Source organism: Telopea speciosissima, chromosome 5 (genome assembly GCF_018873765.1).
Source record: "Telopea speciosissima isolate NSW1024214 ecotype Mountain lineage chromosome 5, Tspe_v1, whole genome shotgun sequence".
NCBI classification, from domain to species: domain Eukaryota; kingdom Viridiplantae; phylum Streptophyta; class Magnoliopsida; order Proteales; family Proteaceae; genus Telopea; species Telopea speciosissima.
Window position 1 is genome coordinate 57271224 of NC_057920.1, and position 16112 is coordinate 57287335.

Here is a 16112-nt window from a genome sequence, read left to right on the forward strand (position 1 = left end):
GAAGCAGAGAATTAATTCCATCTCTCTTTGTCAAATGCCAACCAAGAAACGTAAATAGATTAAATGATCATAAGAAATAATTGAGAACCAACATCATCATCATCATCATCATCTCTATGTCATCATCATTCATCACTTGTTAGTGGGCCAATGGACTGATACAATTCAGATTCTTCCACCTTGGTTTTTTTTTTTTTTTTTTCTAAAATGAAAAGAACAAAAATTCTTACATACAAAATCTAAAAATTACATACAGAAGATATTCTAATTGTTCTGTTTGTCTATATACCAATATTCTGAATTTCCAATTTCTCTCTTTCACTTCCCTTCTTTTTGGCTGAACAAGCAAGCATCAAGCAACCATGTAGAAGAAGAAGAAGATGGAGAGGGAGAGAGATAGAATTTCAAATTTCTAGAAGAAAAGAGGAAGAATCTCAAAAGGGGAAAACATCAGTGCCACCAAAATCGTCAGAATTGGTAATGGAATCATCAGGCCACGAGTCTCTGAGAAGCTTCAACAGCATCTGTGCCTTGCGTTTGGCTCGTTCCGTGCAATCGCTTTGTACCAGCAGCAACAACTGCGTCACTACTCCGGCAGCTACCGCATCTCTCTGCAACTGCTCCGACGCCGAGCACAGTGACAGCAACGCACCTGCTGCGTACTCCGTTGCCCTGTCCGAGATTTTCAGTATGATCTTGACCAGAATCGGAACCGTCAGCGCGTGTGAAGCAAACGCTGCGCAACCCGCCGGAACTCGGCAAAGCAGCTCCACCGTTGCCAGAGCTCGCTCTGCATCGCATTTCTCGAAATCGGCCAACCGGTCCATGAGTGCCTCGACCGCTCCGGCCGAGACCGCCTTGGTTCGGTTCTGCTTCACCAAACACAAAGCGAACAAAGCCTTTATTCCGACCTTTAGTGCTCTCGGGTACGCCAATGGATGTTTCAAGATTGTCGTTATTCCTTCTAGTACGCCTTCGGTGCTCCCAATCAAGATCCGATTCTCCACCGCCTGAGTCCCCGTAACCACCATCTCGATGAGCGCCGCCGCATTGACTCGGACTTCAATGGAGGAATTGGAGAGGAGGAAAGCAAGGAATGCGATGCGGTCCGGTTGTGAAGCGACGGATTCGCACTCGAGTTCGGCAAGCGGGAACATAACGAGAAGCGCGAGCGATTCGTGGGTGAGATCGTCGGATTCGTTGGAAAAGACAATGGAAATGAGGAGGTCACGTGCGTTAAGAGCGGCGATGACGGATCGATTCTTGTCGGAGTCACGAGCAAAGCCTCTGAGGCGGCGAAGAGCGGAGAGACGGGAGTGAGGAGGAATGGAATCGGAGGAGGCCTGGGCCAAGAGGGTGCGGACAAGGGCTGGATCGGCTGGTTGTTTTGGGGTAGGGATGCGTTCGACACCGAGGGAGCGGTTAGAGACACACCAGTCTTGGATGAGGCGGCGGAGGGTGTGGTTGGGGATGAGAGTGAAGTCGCAGAGAGGAGATCGGGTGACGGGGCAGGTGGTGTTGCCGGTGGCGACCCAAGACTCTATGCTAGATCGATCGTAAGTCTGGCCAGTGCTAACGGTGACTGGGTCACGCATCAGCTCTAAAGAGATTGGGCACCTGAAGTGGTATGGGATCTGAATCCCTATATCCAATGGCTCTAAGCTCCCTGGCATTCTCTTCTTCCACTTCGCTATTTTTCTCTCCTTCTCGAGTCTCGTCTCGTTCCTCTTTTTCTTTCACAGATCTGTTCTTGTCGGTCTTCTTCTCTCTTTCTCCCTCTAAAACTGAGACGACATTCTAAAGGACAACTTTTACTATCTCCTCTGAATTCCTCTGCAAATTCTCTCTCTCTCGCACTTTCTCTCTCTCACAGACACCGACACAGAGTCACACACTCCAGCTTTCTCAGCTTCTTTATATATGCTAGAATCCGGAACATACCAACAGCGAAGCACTGCTTCTCTATCTGTCTCCACACGTGTGTCCACTAATTTCAAACCAGGACTTAACCCCATAATGGGTTCGACTCTGGTCAAACTAATTCTGTTCCACTTGGGTCCACTTATATCTTCCTAAAATCTTACTCCAGTTACGTCACCAAAGAAAAAAAAAAAAAAAGAGTTGGAGTAAGTAAAGGATAGATAAACTGGCAGTTTTTACTGCGGCTAGTGGTAGTCAAAGGTCAAAGTGGATATAATAGGTTGGAATATGTGGGGCCCAGTTGCCCGTCTAATTATTCGTGAGATTTTTCTTTTCGGGGTTGACGTATAGTGTTGACAGGTGTAACCGTGAGATGGAGGATTTGTGGTGAATTTGCCATTTCAGTCTTGGGTGGGGTCCGCAGTTTGGGTGGAGGCAAGATGACTCTATAAGGAGAAGGAGGGCCATGTCGTCAGATCAGAGCAGATTAGATCGGATCTCATCTTAAGGTGCTATCCAGGTGGTGGAGAGAGAGCGATAGAGAGTGAGAGAGATTGGAGAATCTGTAAAGGAGATCACATGGTGAGACTCACCTGCGTAGGGGAAAACTGGGGAAGGGATGAGCTGTGATGTCGTGTAGCGATGTTTACACAAATATAGTGAGTGGATATATACACACACGCGTGCGGCCTTGGGGCGACAGTGGGCGCCACAAGCCACGCCCATACGTCCAATTTGTCTCCAGTCAACCAGGCAAGATTGCCGGGCCAGCCTGCACCTTTGGTTCCCCGATGCACGTGCTCAATCTCTCTCGCACGTGTTTCCAGCTAAGCCCTTTGACCACCTCGTGCTCCGCATTCACAATTCCGTTCCCTCCAATGTTATCAGCTTATCAAATCTCTTGTTAATCTTTTACCCAAAAATAAAAATAAAAAAAATCTCTTGTTAATGTCTTACTGAAAGATTGATCCAACGATCATTCTTGATCTCACTCTAATTCAAGAACGATAGTAACTTTCCAATTTTTTTGGAGCTTGGAAGCAGTTTTGTTCTCTCAAAAATTAGGGTTTCTTTATATTGTAATGCATCTTAACACATACATATAGAGTGATATCGTAACAAGATATGTGTGAGAGTCTTGTAATCTCTTCATCTGAATAGTAGATGTAATTTATTTTCGATGAATGTTATGTAATTGATGAGGTCTACTCTAGTATATGGGCATTTGATTGGGCTAGCCAACCTAGAATGGGATAGATTAAAAAGCTTGATTTAACGTGTGACACCAGCTCTGGAGCTTTTGGCATATTGATCAAATACCTAACAATGAACCACATAAAATCGTTATGTTTTATATATGATTTGTTGTCGTTTTTCTTTTGTCGTTATTCTATTTCGATATTGATCCCTAATCATCATAATAGATACATATAACATAATCAAGGCCATATCCAGTGTACAAGACTCCCGCATTTAGTAGAGTCTAGGGAAGGTCAAATGTACAGCCTTACCCCTGTTTCCAGAGAGACTGTTTCCAGAATATATAACATAATATTATTGGTTTTTTTTTTTCAATGAAAATTTGCAAATATGCATGAGCCATGAAAACGTGCCTTTTTTTCAAAAAAAAAATTCCTCTATTGCTACCTTATTAAGCATAGGTAAGTGAGAAGGCATTACTGTCATACTGGATAAATAATTCAAATGATTCTACTTCCAACATATTCGAAAAGCATATGGAATTGTTAGTTTATAAGTCTTATCCACATACTTTATACTACATTAGTTAATTAGATGTCTCTTATCTTAAACACCATGGTTGAGGACCCCCAACATCGACACTTTTCTCTTCTTTTTTGAAATCTTACCTGGCTGGTCTCCTTCTCCCTTCTCTCCATTTTATAAATCTGACCTGATAAGATAGAACATGAGGAGTGGTAAAGGACTATATGAAGAAACCAAAGAATGGGTTTTAATTTTCCATATTTTTTTATGACAAATCATTTCAACTTCTCCCCTATAGATTTGTAATGTATTGCTCTCATGACACACTCATGTAAAGTAAGAATTGTAAAGGAGGCAAGCTTAGTTGGCTTCAGATTCGACCTACTACCCCGTTTCTTATAGTGGTCCTATTTTCATTGCCATCCTAGCACGTTTGATCTCGAATATCGCTGACTTTTCATCACTCGGGTTTGTTAGAATCGGGTATAAGATCGGTCTCTATCAATTCTAATTTAAATCAATCAGACTCACTATGTGAACATAGAATTGGAATAGGTTCTTTTGGGTTTAATATTGTCATTGATCAATTAACCTTTCCGCACCTAAACTAGGTTAGGTAGGTAAAAATTATTAAAATAGATTATAAACAAAAAAAAAAAAAAACCTTTTAAAATTGGCAACTGTTCTTTTGATCTAGAATAAGTGACAAACAATGAGTTGTACACTTAAGATATTTTTTAATTATGTTGATGAATTAATAAAACTAAGGTGTGTTTGTTAGTTGTTCGGGTATAAAGGAGCCAATCTAAGTTGGCCTTGGGGTTAGAGTTGGGGGGTTGAGATTCTTGTTGCCTATGGAAGAGGATCATTGATGGAAGGAATGTGGTCCAAATGCTCCAATAGGTAAGGCCTATGTTAAGCTCTAAGCTCGATGTGAACTAGAGATCTCCACGTGTTTACTTTTTTGATCTACTCGAGGCATGTTAATGTGTGTGGCATCGATTAATGGCTTCTTGGGGTTGAGAAAAATCTAGAGGAAAGTTCACTCAAAGTAGTGAGAGTTCTTATGTGATGGCATTGGTGGCCATCAAAGCTGCTGTAATTCCGTGAACAAAGGACCGTCAATCATTGTTTAATTGGAAGGAATATCCTATTGAGTCAAGGGTGTCAATCAGGGTTTTAGTAATTTGTATCGGTTTGATCGATATTGATCCGGATTGGTCCATATCCGGATCGGTCTGTATCGGTTTGGATAGTCATGTTCATGGTTCTAGTGTACGGCATCGGATTGGGTATCTGTCACTTGCAAAACCGATACGATATTAGATCGGATTGGTCATATCAAATAAAATTACCCCTGAATCTCTTTAAAAAATAAAATTTTTGACCATTTTACCCCTTATCTGTACCGTGTCACTGATATGGTATCGATATAGTATCGGGATCGACTACTTACAAAACCAACGCATATCGGCCGATATAGGCGACACAATACCAATACTTAGAACCATGGTCAGGTTTACCTCTGTTTTCTTTAAAAGTTTAGATTTTTTTTTTTTTAAATATTTGTACCCTTGTCTGTACCGATCCAACGATATGGGATCAACCATGAATCGATCTCCACCGATATCAATACTAATTAGGCGATCTGATCAATCCGATATTGATTTCTCAAACCATGGTGTCTTGCGTCAATTGCTCGATTCGGTACAATTCCTTTATTGGATTTTTTGGTTTCACCGGCTTGGTTTAGTCCGATTCAATTTTTTATTGGTTTTATAAAAGCCAAATAGTATCGATAAGGGTTTGGTTTGGCCCAATTTTCCTATCGGTTCAACTTGCTCGGGTTGGAAATTGGCATCCCTAGATTGAGCGATGGAAACTTTTAGGCATATAGTGAGCCCAATTTTTTATCCGCATTGGGCTGGGCCAAGTTAGCCTAAGCGAAGCTTGTAAGGGTTTTGATTATGTGTTTATTGGTTAAACCACCTAAATTTCTAAAGGCTCCGTTTGTTTCGGCGTAAAATTTTACTTGAAAATTTTCACTTCAAAAAAAATTAGATAAAAAATTTTAAATGTTGGAAAGTGTTGCAATGTTTATTTTTTTATGAAAACAAACATTAGAAAACTTTTCAACTTGTAAAATTTTACATTTAAGAAGCAAAATTTGCCATGAAAAATTTCCAGGTAAATTTTACGCCGAAACAAACAGAGCCAAAGGGAACAACTTGTTGTCATGAAAATGGGGAATTAAGAAATTGTAACCTTCTTTTAATTCCTCTTGTTTTATTCCTTATTTAATACAAGAGTAAAATAGGGTTTTCAAAAAATTAAAAGTTATTTATTAATGTAATTTTATGTGAAATGACAAGATTTATCCTCATTAGAGAAAAAAATATGTTATACATAAAAGGTTAAAAAATAAGGTTATAATCTTATTCTAACCAATCTTGATTACAAGTCACAATTGGAAAACCAGGTTTTGAGCAAGTTACCCCAAGTTCAGGAAAAAAAAACACACATGAGATTTGGTCAATACTCATGAACATGACTTGTCTATTTTTTGGTAATTCATGAACATGACTTGTCAATGTTTAAGAAATGATCAAATCAAGTCCAAATCAATCCATATTTAATTGGCTCCGTGTATGAAATTCACTGAATCTGTTTTTTTATTTTATTGGGTTATATATTATTTGGAGCGATGTTCTATGCCCTGGAGTGCACAGGTGTGCATGCTGCGCCTAGACACATGGAGCAGGACGTGTGCATCACTTCGATCATTCAGGGGGTGGCCCATTCATTTCTCCCACCCTCCATATGTCTAGGCGCATCCTACACCCCCAGTGCAGAGAACAATTTTCCATATAATTTATAGATCATAAGTTTTATCTATGACTAAGTTAAATCTTAAAATTTTTGTTCGATGTCTTCAATATTAGCCCATTGTTTACTTCTCAATGTGAAGCAATTATTGTCTCAGTACCTCCACATTCGGATAAATAGAAAAAAGATATTTAAAAAAAAATGACTCGCCCTATAAGGTTTGACTAGTGTAATGAAAAACCTGATTTTCCAACTATAATTACAACAAAATTTTCTCTTTTCTAAGAGTTGAGAATCAAATTGAGAAGTAGAATACCCAAGATCCTACTTTCAGTTTCCAAAAGTGTAGTTTGTAACTGCTCCCATTCAATTGCCAATTAAAGAACCTTCTGTCAACAATACTAAGCTTTTTGCTCTAAACATTTTTTTATTGGCAAGACTTGAACTTAAAATTTGTTATATTATTATTTTTAAAGAAAATTTGTAACATTATTTTTTTTTCAAAGAAATTTTGTTACATTACTTTGTTGTGTTTAATGTGAGTTGTGAACTTAATTTGTTGTATTCTTTTATTATTTGGGATAAAGTTCTCTGGATTAGGGACACAGGGTGCGACTAGACACATGGGGGTAGACGAAATGACCCCCCCTAAATGACCCAAACCCCACCCCTGTCCCACCCCATGTGTCTAGGCTCAGGCTGTGCACAGATGCACTCCCGGACAGAGAACATGCACCTTTATTATTTTTATACGAGACGAGTTATGAATGAAATTTCATTTATCATAAATTAAATGGTGTGTTAGTTGAAATTTTTTTTTTTCTTCTTAATAGTGATGTATGTATGATCCTTATAAGGAGGTTTGATAAATAATTTCTTAATTTGCTATATTACTTTGAATTGGATTTTTTTTTCCTGGTCTATCCACACATTAGAAACAATCTACATCTCTACGTGGAAATTGTTGAAAGACTCCATTAAAACAGTGAAACTTCAAATTTTAAACCGTAAAGCCTTAAATCTTCAATCATTACATCTAAACCTAAAACTTGAGAAAAATTGAACCCCATCAAGAACCTTGTCCAGGGAGATTAAACATCTACATGAATCCATTATTTGAATTGTATAAGTAATTCGAAAATGAAGAAGAAAACATATCGCTTTAGCGAAAAATTTCTTACACCATGGTTGAATGAAAAATACACTCATTTTGTATCGTTCCCCAATATGCGCTGCACACTATCTGAACCTCTCGGTCAAGTGAGAAGGGTAAAGGAAAACTACCTCCCATACGAATCGGCCAATACGATCGATCCAATACCAATTCCTTAAACCATAGATCAGATTGGCCGTAACTGATCAATACTACACCAATACAATATCGGTGGTATCAGAACAGTGAAAGACAAAATAGTCCAAAAAATTACATATCGATATTTTGAGGGCAAAATTGTCCGATTTGACTTGATACAATTGATCAGTAATTCTATATCAATATTGATATTGGTATCGATATTGAGAACAATATGAGTATGGTTTTAGTGCACGGTATCAAAATGGGTATTGGTCAACTCGAAAACCGATATGGTATCGAATTGGTGTCGGTATGGATCGATCGTATTAGACAAATTTACCCCTAATTATCCTTTAAAAATGGGTTTTTCTCGATCATGTTACCCCTTGTCTGTGCCATATCACTGATACAGTATCAGCACGATATTAGGATCAATCACTTGTAAAATCAATATGTATCCCCGATACGATATTAATACTTCAAACCATGAGTACGAATACCAACGAAGACAGATAGGATACCGATACTGGGCACTAAAAACCCTGGTCTAATAATTACAAATGGAAGGGCAAGCCAAAAAAGAGACCCGCTCACCCGCAGCTGCAGGCTTTGTCTCCTTGGCATTACCCTTATAATTGAATCGAAACTTGAAAGAGATCTACCGTAGTCGTCAGTGGCCACAAACGTAACCATCACCTAACATTGAGTACTACACCCACCCAACCCAACCCAACCCCACCCCGCACGCATGTGGTCTGGCTCTGTCCTAGTAATCGTCATATGTCACACACTCTACACCCACACATATTATTTATAAACTAATGGAACTCTAATGAAAGATCACACTTCATACGTGGCATGCAATTCAAAGGACCAAATCTTCTTGGTTTATAGAATCCCAAACTTCATTTTGGTTTAGGCAGTTAAGTGGGCTTGAGCCTTGAGGTGGTGGTCGTATTCAAACCAAAATAATTGCTATATTATCACCTATACATGGAGAGCTTGGGGTGTCAATCGGTTGGTCCCAATCAATTTCAATCTAACCTAATCGATTCCCACCAATTTAAAACATCACATTATTATTACTTCTTTAGGTGCCTCATAGATCAGGGTATAGACACATTTCTATTCAATTGGTCAATTACTAGTCAATAATCAGGATTGTCTTTATCACGCTAAATACTCTTTAAATAGGCTCCAACTATATGTGTATCAAAATGTCATCTATTTTATGAATATTCTAAAGCTTGAGAAGGATTTAAAAACTGTGAAAAAAAAGAATGGAAATTAAGAATCTGTCAAAGGAAAAGATTCAAATAATCATGAAATCAATACAAATTTTGTAACTGAAGACACCACTTGCTAAAAGAGAAAATAAAAACTATCACAAATGAGTAACCTGGGAAAAAAAGAGGATTAAAAAAAATTATCTATAAAATAACAAATAAATTGTATATAATAAAGGAGAATTAAAAAATTATCCATGTTGTGATTAGAATGAATTAAGAAGGCGGGCTAGTCGGTGTAGGTTTTGGTTGGTCCTGGTCGGGTGATTTCGGCTACTACCTTGTATCTTGAACTTTTGATTAATAATCGATTAGTGCAAGAGCCCGACACGTTTAATACTCGATCGTTCCGGTCTTGAACTATAGTTGGCCAGTTTAGGCCAGGCTACCGATGTGTGCCAGTTTTTGACACCCTAGTGAGCCATATGTCAATCATGAGCCACTAAATCCTGCTAATCAAAGCCTTATAATTCTTGCTCAAAAATCATTATTACAAAGCAGGGAGAACTAATTTGAATGGCCAATCCTCATTGTGTTACATGGAATGATGATGTGGCTCACTATTGGATGGATAGTAAATGGTTTGAATTAGCCACATATCAAATTTTAAAGACGTACTTAAATCAAATATCCTTCCTTGTATGTACATCCATGCACTCCTTTGGTACTCCAACCAATATTGTGCACTCGCTCTCTTATAGTCCTGAACTTTTAAACTTCAATTTTGCTAGTTGGGAAATTATGTTTGGATAGAAATTTTACATATGAGCAAGAGACATTGGATCTACTACCTATCTACAAAGTGGGCCCTGTCAAATTTACTATGTGGTATATATTTGGGTTGCTGTTTTGAAAAGTTTTTCCCATTAAAAAGAGAAGGGGAAAAGAACCCTACATGGTCACATGGCCCGCGTGGAATGAGGTAATCTAATATGGAGACATGCCCAACCCAACTCCAAGCTAAATACCAACGGGTTTACTCGAACACATCTGTTAGGCTATGAATTTAGCTCGTCTCTGGGGAGCCCAGTACGCCCAGGGTGCTGCCAACCGTTGAGCTGTGTCGCACACAGCCCTAGGCTATACCTTTGTATCCTTCTAAAGATAGTTATTAATAGGTAAAACATGAAATAGGGTTGCGATTTTTATGGATTGGGCTTCTTTTGGATTCATATTGGGTTCAGCCCAGTTTGACCCAATCTGGGTCTCATAAAAAGGTAAGAAAAATTCCAGAGGTGCAATCCCAGAATTCCAATTATCTTCTAAACCATTATTAGTGCAACATAATCCACCGTCAAATTAATAAACATTTCTTGTCCAATCATTCTCATTTGGGAAAAAATATCTTGAACCCACATTGGTATGTAATTTCCATAAAAAGACTAATAAAATAAATCCTCTTGGGAATTCGAGGGCCCAAGTCGTTTGGAAAATGATATGTTGAACCTACATGGTACGCAATTTTTAATAATGACTAATGAATTCATAATGTTATGATCTCATATTAGTCATATTGCGATTGATCCCACATCAATTATGACAGGAATGTAATGTGGGTTGATATGGTCTTGAGTTCCCTCAATTCCTAAGTAGAGTTGATTTCTCTCAAGATTCGTATCAGTGGTTTCAGAGTAGCCAATCCTCAGTCCTAACCCAAGCTAGAGCAAAACTCAAGTCGTTTACGCTAGAAATGATCACAGAAGAGTTTGAAATGGTTGATCTTAATCACTTTCATGCAATTGTGTTGCATGTGTATTGTCAATTATTAATTTGGATACTTGTCCTATGCATGATACACTAGTTGGGTTTTAAATGCGTGCGGGAGGGGTTTTGAAAGGTATTTTGGGCAACTAGAGTTTGTGAACCCTAGGATGGTGTGGTATTTTCTAGTGCAGTGAAGGAAAACTTTGTCCTTTATCTATTTAATTATAGTCATTTTACAATTCAGATGCTATTACTCTCTACAAAATATATATATGAGCAAGAGAACGCTGCCTAGGCCTCTAGCTAGAGTCTGCACGTGTACACTGGCCAATGGAAGCGCACACACAAGCATTGACCTGGGTGGGATTTTTGCCTTTGCATGGGGACAAGGTACTTTCGATGGAGGTAGGGCGGTTCAGGGACCATGTCTAAACATAGTGGGGGCCGAAATGACCACCACGCCCCCCATAAAAGGCTAAAATTTCACCCTTATGATGCCAACATGCACTCTCATTAGCTGCCACGCGCTGGTATATACGAGGGGGATCGTTTCTTCCCACCTATAGTGAAGAGAAGAATCTAAACAGGAAGAAGAATATTAATCAAGACAAAGTGGCTTAATCGAGGAAGCCTGACCTCTCTACTCAAGAGTAGTTTTGGTTAATTTCCCCCCTTCATTCAACGAATCAATACTATTTATCTGTGTACATAACCAACTCCACCTACTCACGACACCTCACTACCTCTCCCCTATAACAGCCCACATAATGCTCTCCATCCCTCAAAATAGCAACCCATACTCTATAACTACCTACATACAGTGAAAGCCTACATAAAATAACATAGCAACCCACCTAAAATGATGACCTCATACATAAAATAATGACTTCACCCACTAACCATGGAAGTTATCTCCTCCCTCATGCACGTGGCCACTCCCCCCTCTCTCTAGCACGTAACATATTTCCTCCCCGTTGAGTTTGGTCTTGTCCTCAAGACCAAGGGCTGGGAATTGTAACTTCATCGTTTCCACGTTCTCCCAAGTAGCTTCTGAGGGAGAGAGTCCACGCCAATGGACTAAGACCTGAGCCTGCCTCTTGTGTGTACGATGGTCTAATATGGCTTGTGGAAGAGGATGGAGGGTTTCATCTTCTTGCACCGCCGGTAACTGCTCTTGGGTCTGATGCCGCTCTCCAAGTTGCTTCTTCAGTAGAGACACATGGAACGTAGGATGGATGCGTGAGTAGTCCGGCAAATCTAACTTGTAAGCCACTTTCCCAATGCGTTGAAGAACCTGGTATGGACCATAATATCGTGGAGCAAGCTTCTGCGCCCTTCTTAATGCAAGAGATGTTTGTCGATAAGGGTGCAGTTTAACATAGACCCAATCTCCTATCTCGAATTCTCTCTCCTGATGTTTTTTGTCATAAATGCGCTTCATTCTGTTTTGGGCCTCGATGAGGGTGTGACGCAGCTCCTTAACTTTGGTATCCCTATCCAGTAATTGTCTTTCAACTGCCTCCACCTTGGCGGTCCCTGGCACATAGGTAAGTAGAGATGGTGGTGATCGACCATACACAGCTTCAAAGGGTGTAGTTTTAATGGCGGAGTGCCAACTAGTGTTGTAGCAATACTCTGCCCACGCCAGCCATTTGCTCCACTCCTTAGGATGTGAACCAGTAAAACATCTGAGATACATCTCCATTGTACGGTTAACCACTTCACTTTGCCCATCGGTTTGGGGATGATATGCTGAGCTCAAATTGAAGCGGGTCCCATTAAGTTGGAACAGTTCCTTCCAAAAATTGCTAGTAAAAGTAGGGTCGCGATCACACACGATCGACTTGGGCATTCCATGAAGTCGGAAAATTTGATCAAAGAATAATTGCGCCACTCCTGCAGACGTGTAGGGGTGCGAGAGTGAGAGAAAATGTGCATACTTAGAGAGTCGATCCACCACTACTAGAATAACCGTCTTTCCCTTAGAAGTAGGAAGTCCTTCCACGAAGTCCATAGAAATGTCCTCCCAAACACGTTCAGGGATAGGAAGCGGTTGCAGTAAACCCGCAGGGGTTTGGAGAATTGCCTTGTGACGTTGGCATGTGTCACACGTGGCTATTTTCTCTAAAATGGACTTCCGCATACCCTGCCAATAAAACGTCGCCCTTATCCGATGATAAGTCTTCTGAAATCCTTCATGCGTGCTGTTGTGGAACTGGTCAATAATGGTGGCTATAAGTGGAGAATTTGTAGGGATATAAATCCTCTCCTTAAAAAATACAACTCCACCTCTATCCTCCCATGGCCCCACGGCTTCATCCTCTCTTATTTTTGTAAGGATTTGTTGCATCTCCACGTTGGAAGCAATTTCTTCTTTTATGGCCTCTATCCAATTAGTCAAAGGCATGGATAAGGCCATGATGTGTTGCTCGGCTACCCCCCCTTCATCTCCTTCTTTTTCTCCTTCTTTTCCTACTACTTCCTCTCTCCGTGAAAGTGCATCTGCGACCACGTTCTCTTTCCCTCTTTTATACTCTATGACGAAGTCGTAATGCATCAGTTTAAATAACCACCGCTGTTGGGCAGGGGTAGTTATTTTTTGCTCCCATAGATATTTCAAACTCCTCTGGTCAGTCCTAACCACGAATTGTCGGCCAATCAGGTAAGAGTGCCACTTTTGAACGGCTACCACCAGTGCTAGGATTTCCTTTTCATAGGTTGAAAGCAAAAGATTTTTTCCTTTCAACGAATGACTAAGGAAAGCAATCGGCCTTTTTTGTAGGAGCACGGCTCCTATACCCGACCCGCTTGCATCACACTCAACAATAAACTCTGATGAGAAGTCGGGTAATGCCAGGACTGGAGCGCATGTCATCGCGGCTTTGAGTTGTGTGAACGCCTCCTCAGCTGTTGGTGTCCAATTGAAATTGTTTTTTTTAAGCATTCCAGTGAGTGGCCCAGCTATTTTACCGTAATTTTGAATAAATTTACGGTAATAGCCCGTTAATCCAAGAAACCCACGCATGGTCTTTATTGTCTTGGGCTTTGGCCAGCTCAACATGGCCGATACCTTATCTGGATCAACTGCTACTCCATCGGCAGAGATAATATGACCTAGGTAGTGAACGCTAGATTGTCCAAAGTTACATTTCTCCCGCTTCACGAACAACTTGTGTTCTCTTAGAATTTGCAAGGTCACCTCCAGGTGCTTCTGATGCTCCTCCCACGTGGTGCTATAAATTAAGATGTCATCAAAGAAAACCAAAATAAACTTCCTTAAATGCTCCTTAAATACCTGATTCATCAGTGCCTGAAAAGTGGAAGGTGCATTGGTGAGTCCGAATGGCATCACCAAAAATTCATAATGGCCGTGATGGGTTCGAAATGCCGTTTTTTCAGTATCTTCGGAAACGACTCTGATTTGATGATAGCCAGAGCGGAGGTCCAGCTTAGAGAAAACTCGTGCACCATGGAGTTCATCTAATAACTCATCTATAAGAGGAATCGGGAATTTATCCTTGATGGTAATTTTGTTCAATGCCCTGTAATCCACGCACATACGCCAAGAATTATCGTGTTTTTTGACCAAAATCACAGGCGAAGAATAAGGGCTGTTACTTGGACGTACGATGCCCGATGATAGCATGTCCCCCACCAATCGTTCGATCTCCTTCTTCTGAAAATATGGGTGACGATAGGCTTTGGCACAAACCGGTTGCGAGTTGGCCTTGAGAGGAATTCGGTGATCATGCAACCGCATTGGAGGAAGGCCTGTGGGTTCGATAAACACGTCTTCATACTTGTGTAGGAGACGTTGTAGTGGCTTTGAAGTGGGTCCCTCTCCTATTTGTGTGGAGGAAGGTGAGATCGAATACAGTTGCAGTAAGAGTCCTTGCTTGCTACGTCTTGCTTCTCTAGTGGGATCTCCTACTATCTTATCTACTCCAGCCTTCATGCCCTTGAGTTCAACTATCTTGCCTACCACCTCATACTTCATGGTAAGGTTGGCAAAGTCCCATGTAATAGGACCAAGAGTTCTCAGCCAATGGGCTCCAAGTACTACTTCATAACCACCAAGGGATAAGAGGAAAAAATCTGCAACAATAGGTACTCCTTGCACATTTAATGCAACGTTGGTACACATGCCTGGGCTTGCGATTCTCTCTCCAGATGCTACCATGACTTCAAAAGGCTGCTTATTTGTAGGAATGAGCCCCACCTTTGTAGCTAATTTTAAGCTCAGGAAATTGTGAGTGCTACCAGAATCGATCAAGACTGTGACTGCCACATGTCCCAGTCTACCTGCGATCCTCATCGTCTCTGGAGCCTTATCCCCACATATTGCATGTAAGGAAATCTCAGGCAAGCCGTACCCCTCATCTACTATATCATTTGGAGCGTCCACCGTCGCTTCCTCCTCCTCGTCAACGTCATATCCTTCAATCAAAAATAGTTTTTTACATCGGTGGCCTGGAACGAAGCGCTCGTTGCAGTTATAGCAAAGCCCCTTGCTCCTCCTCTCCTGCATTTCGCTAGCCGTCATTCTTTTGATCGGCAGCACAGTCCCTGCATTTGGCGGCTCCTTGTTGGTTGCAGGCAGCTTGCGAGGATCTGTTGGTGGTGCGAAACGTCTCTGCTGTGACATGCTCTTCGCTTCGAATAGTCGTGCTAACCCGATTGCATTTGAAATGGTAGATGGTCGCGCGGCCAGAACATCCGCCTTAATATTGTCCCGTAACCCACTCAAAAAACAACTGATCTGCCTATTGGGTGGTAGGTAACCCACCTTTGATAAGATTCTTTCGAACCTTGTCTGGTAATCACGAACAGAACTCGTTTGTTGCAGCTTAGCCAATTCGCCAAAGAAATCTTGGAACGGTGTCGGGCCGAACCTTGCGTGTAAGCCCTCACAGAATTCCGGCCAGGTTCCACAGCCTCCACTTTGCTTGTGAAGTTGGTACCACAGTTGTGCCTCTCCTTCGAGATGGAAGGATGCTAGGGCCACCTTCTCCGCCTCCGGCGTTTGGTGAAAATCAAAAAACTGCTCTACCCGGCATGTCCAGCTCGTAGTATCCTCCTCACCATTGTAATGGGGAAAATTGAGCTTGACCAATTTGGGATGAACTGTTTGTTGTGAAGTTGTGGTCCTCACAGTAGGGGTGATGATAGGAGTCTTTTGCGCTCCGTGGTTTTGAGATGAAGCCCGCGAATTCTCCCCTACATCTCCCTCTTCTTGGATTGGAAGGTGAAGACTCATGCGCTCAAACATATCCCCAATCTTCGCTAGCAGCTGTTGTTGGCTTTCTAATTTCGACAGAATTTGTTGCTGCCCTTCGTTTAGAGAACTCACATCCTCT

The 16112-nt window shown here is 41.0% G+C and overlaps 1 protein-coding gene across 1 annotated transcript; it reads right to left on the bottom strand.

Moving 5' to 3' along the window:
* Positions 1 to 205: 205 nt before the first annotated feature.
* LOC122663432 (U-box domain-containing protein 26-like) lies at positions 206 to 1863 on the bottom strand. The gene is made up of 3 exons (XM_043859145.1): positions 1858 to 1863; positions 430 to 1727; positions 206 to 336 (listed from the first exon to the last, which is right to left on the bottom strand). Exon 2 carries the CDS (start codon positions 1671 to 1673, stop codon positions 435 to 437), a length of 1239 nt encoding a protein of 412 aa, XP_043715080.1. The 5' UTR covers positions 1674 to 1727; positions 1858 to 1863; the 3' UTR covers positions 206 to 336; positions 430 to 434.
* Positions 1864 to 16112: the final 14249 nt, after the last annotated feature.

What these genes read in the sequence shown, in the direction of transcription:
- LOC122663432 (XM_043859145.1), bottom strand. Translation starts at nt 1,673, where the DNA reads ATGCCAGGGAGCTTAGAGCCATTGGATATAGGGATTCAGATCCCATAC.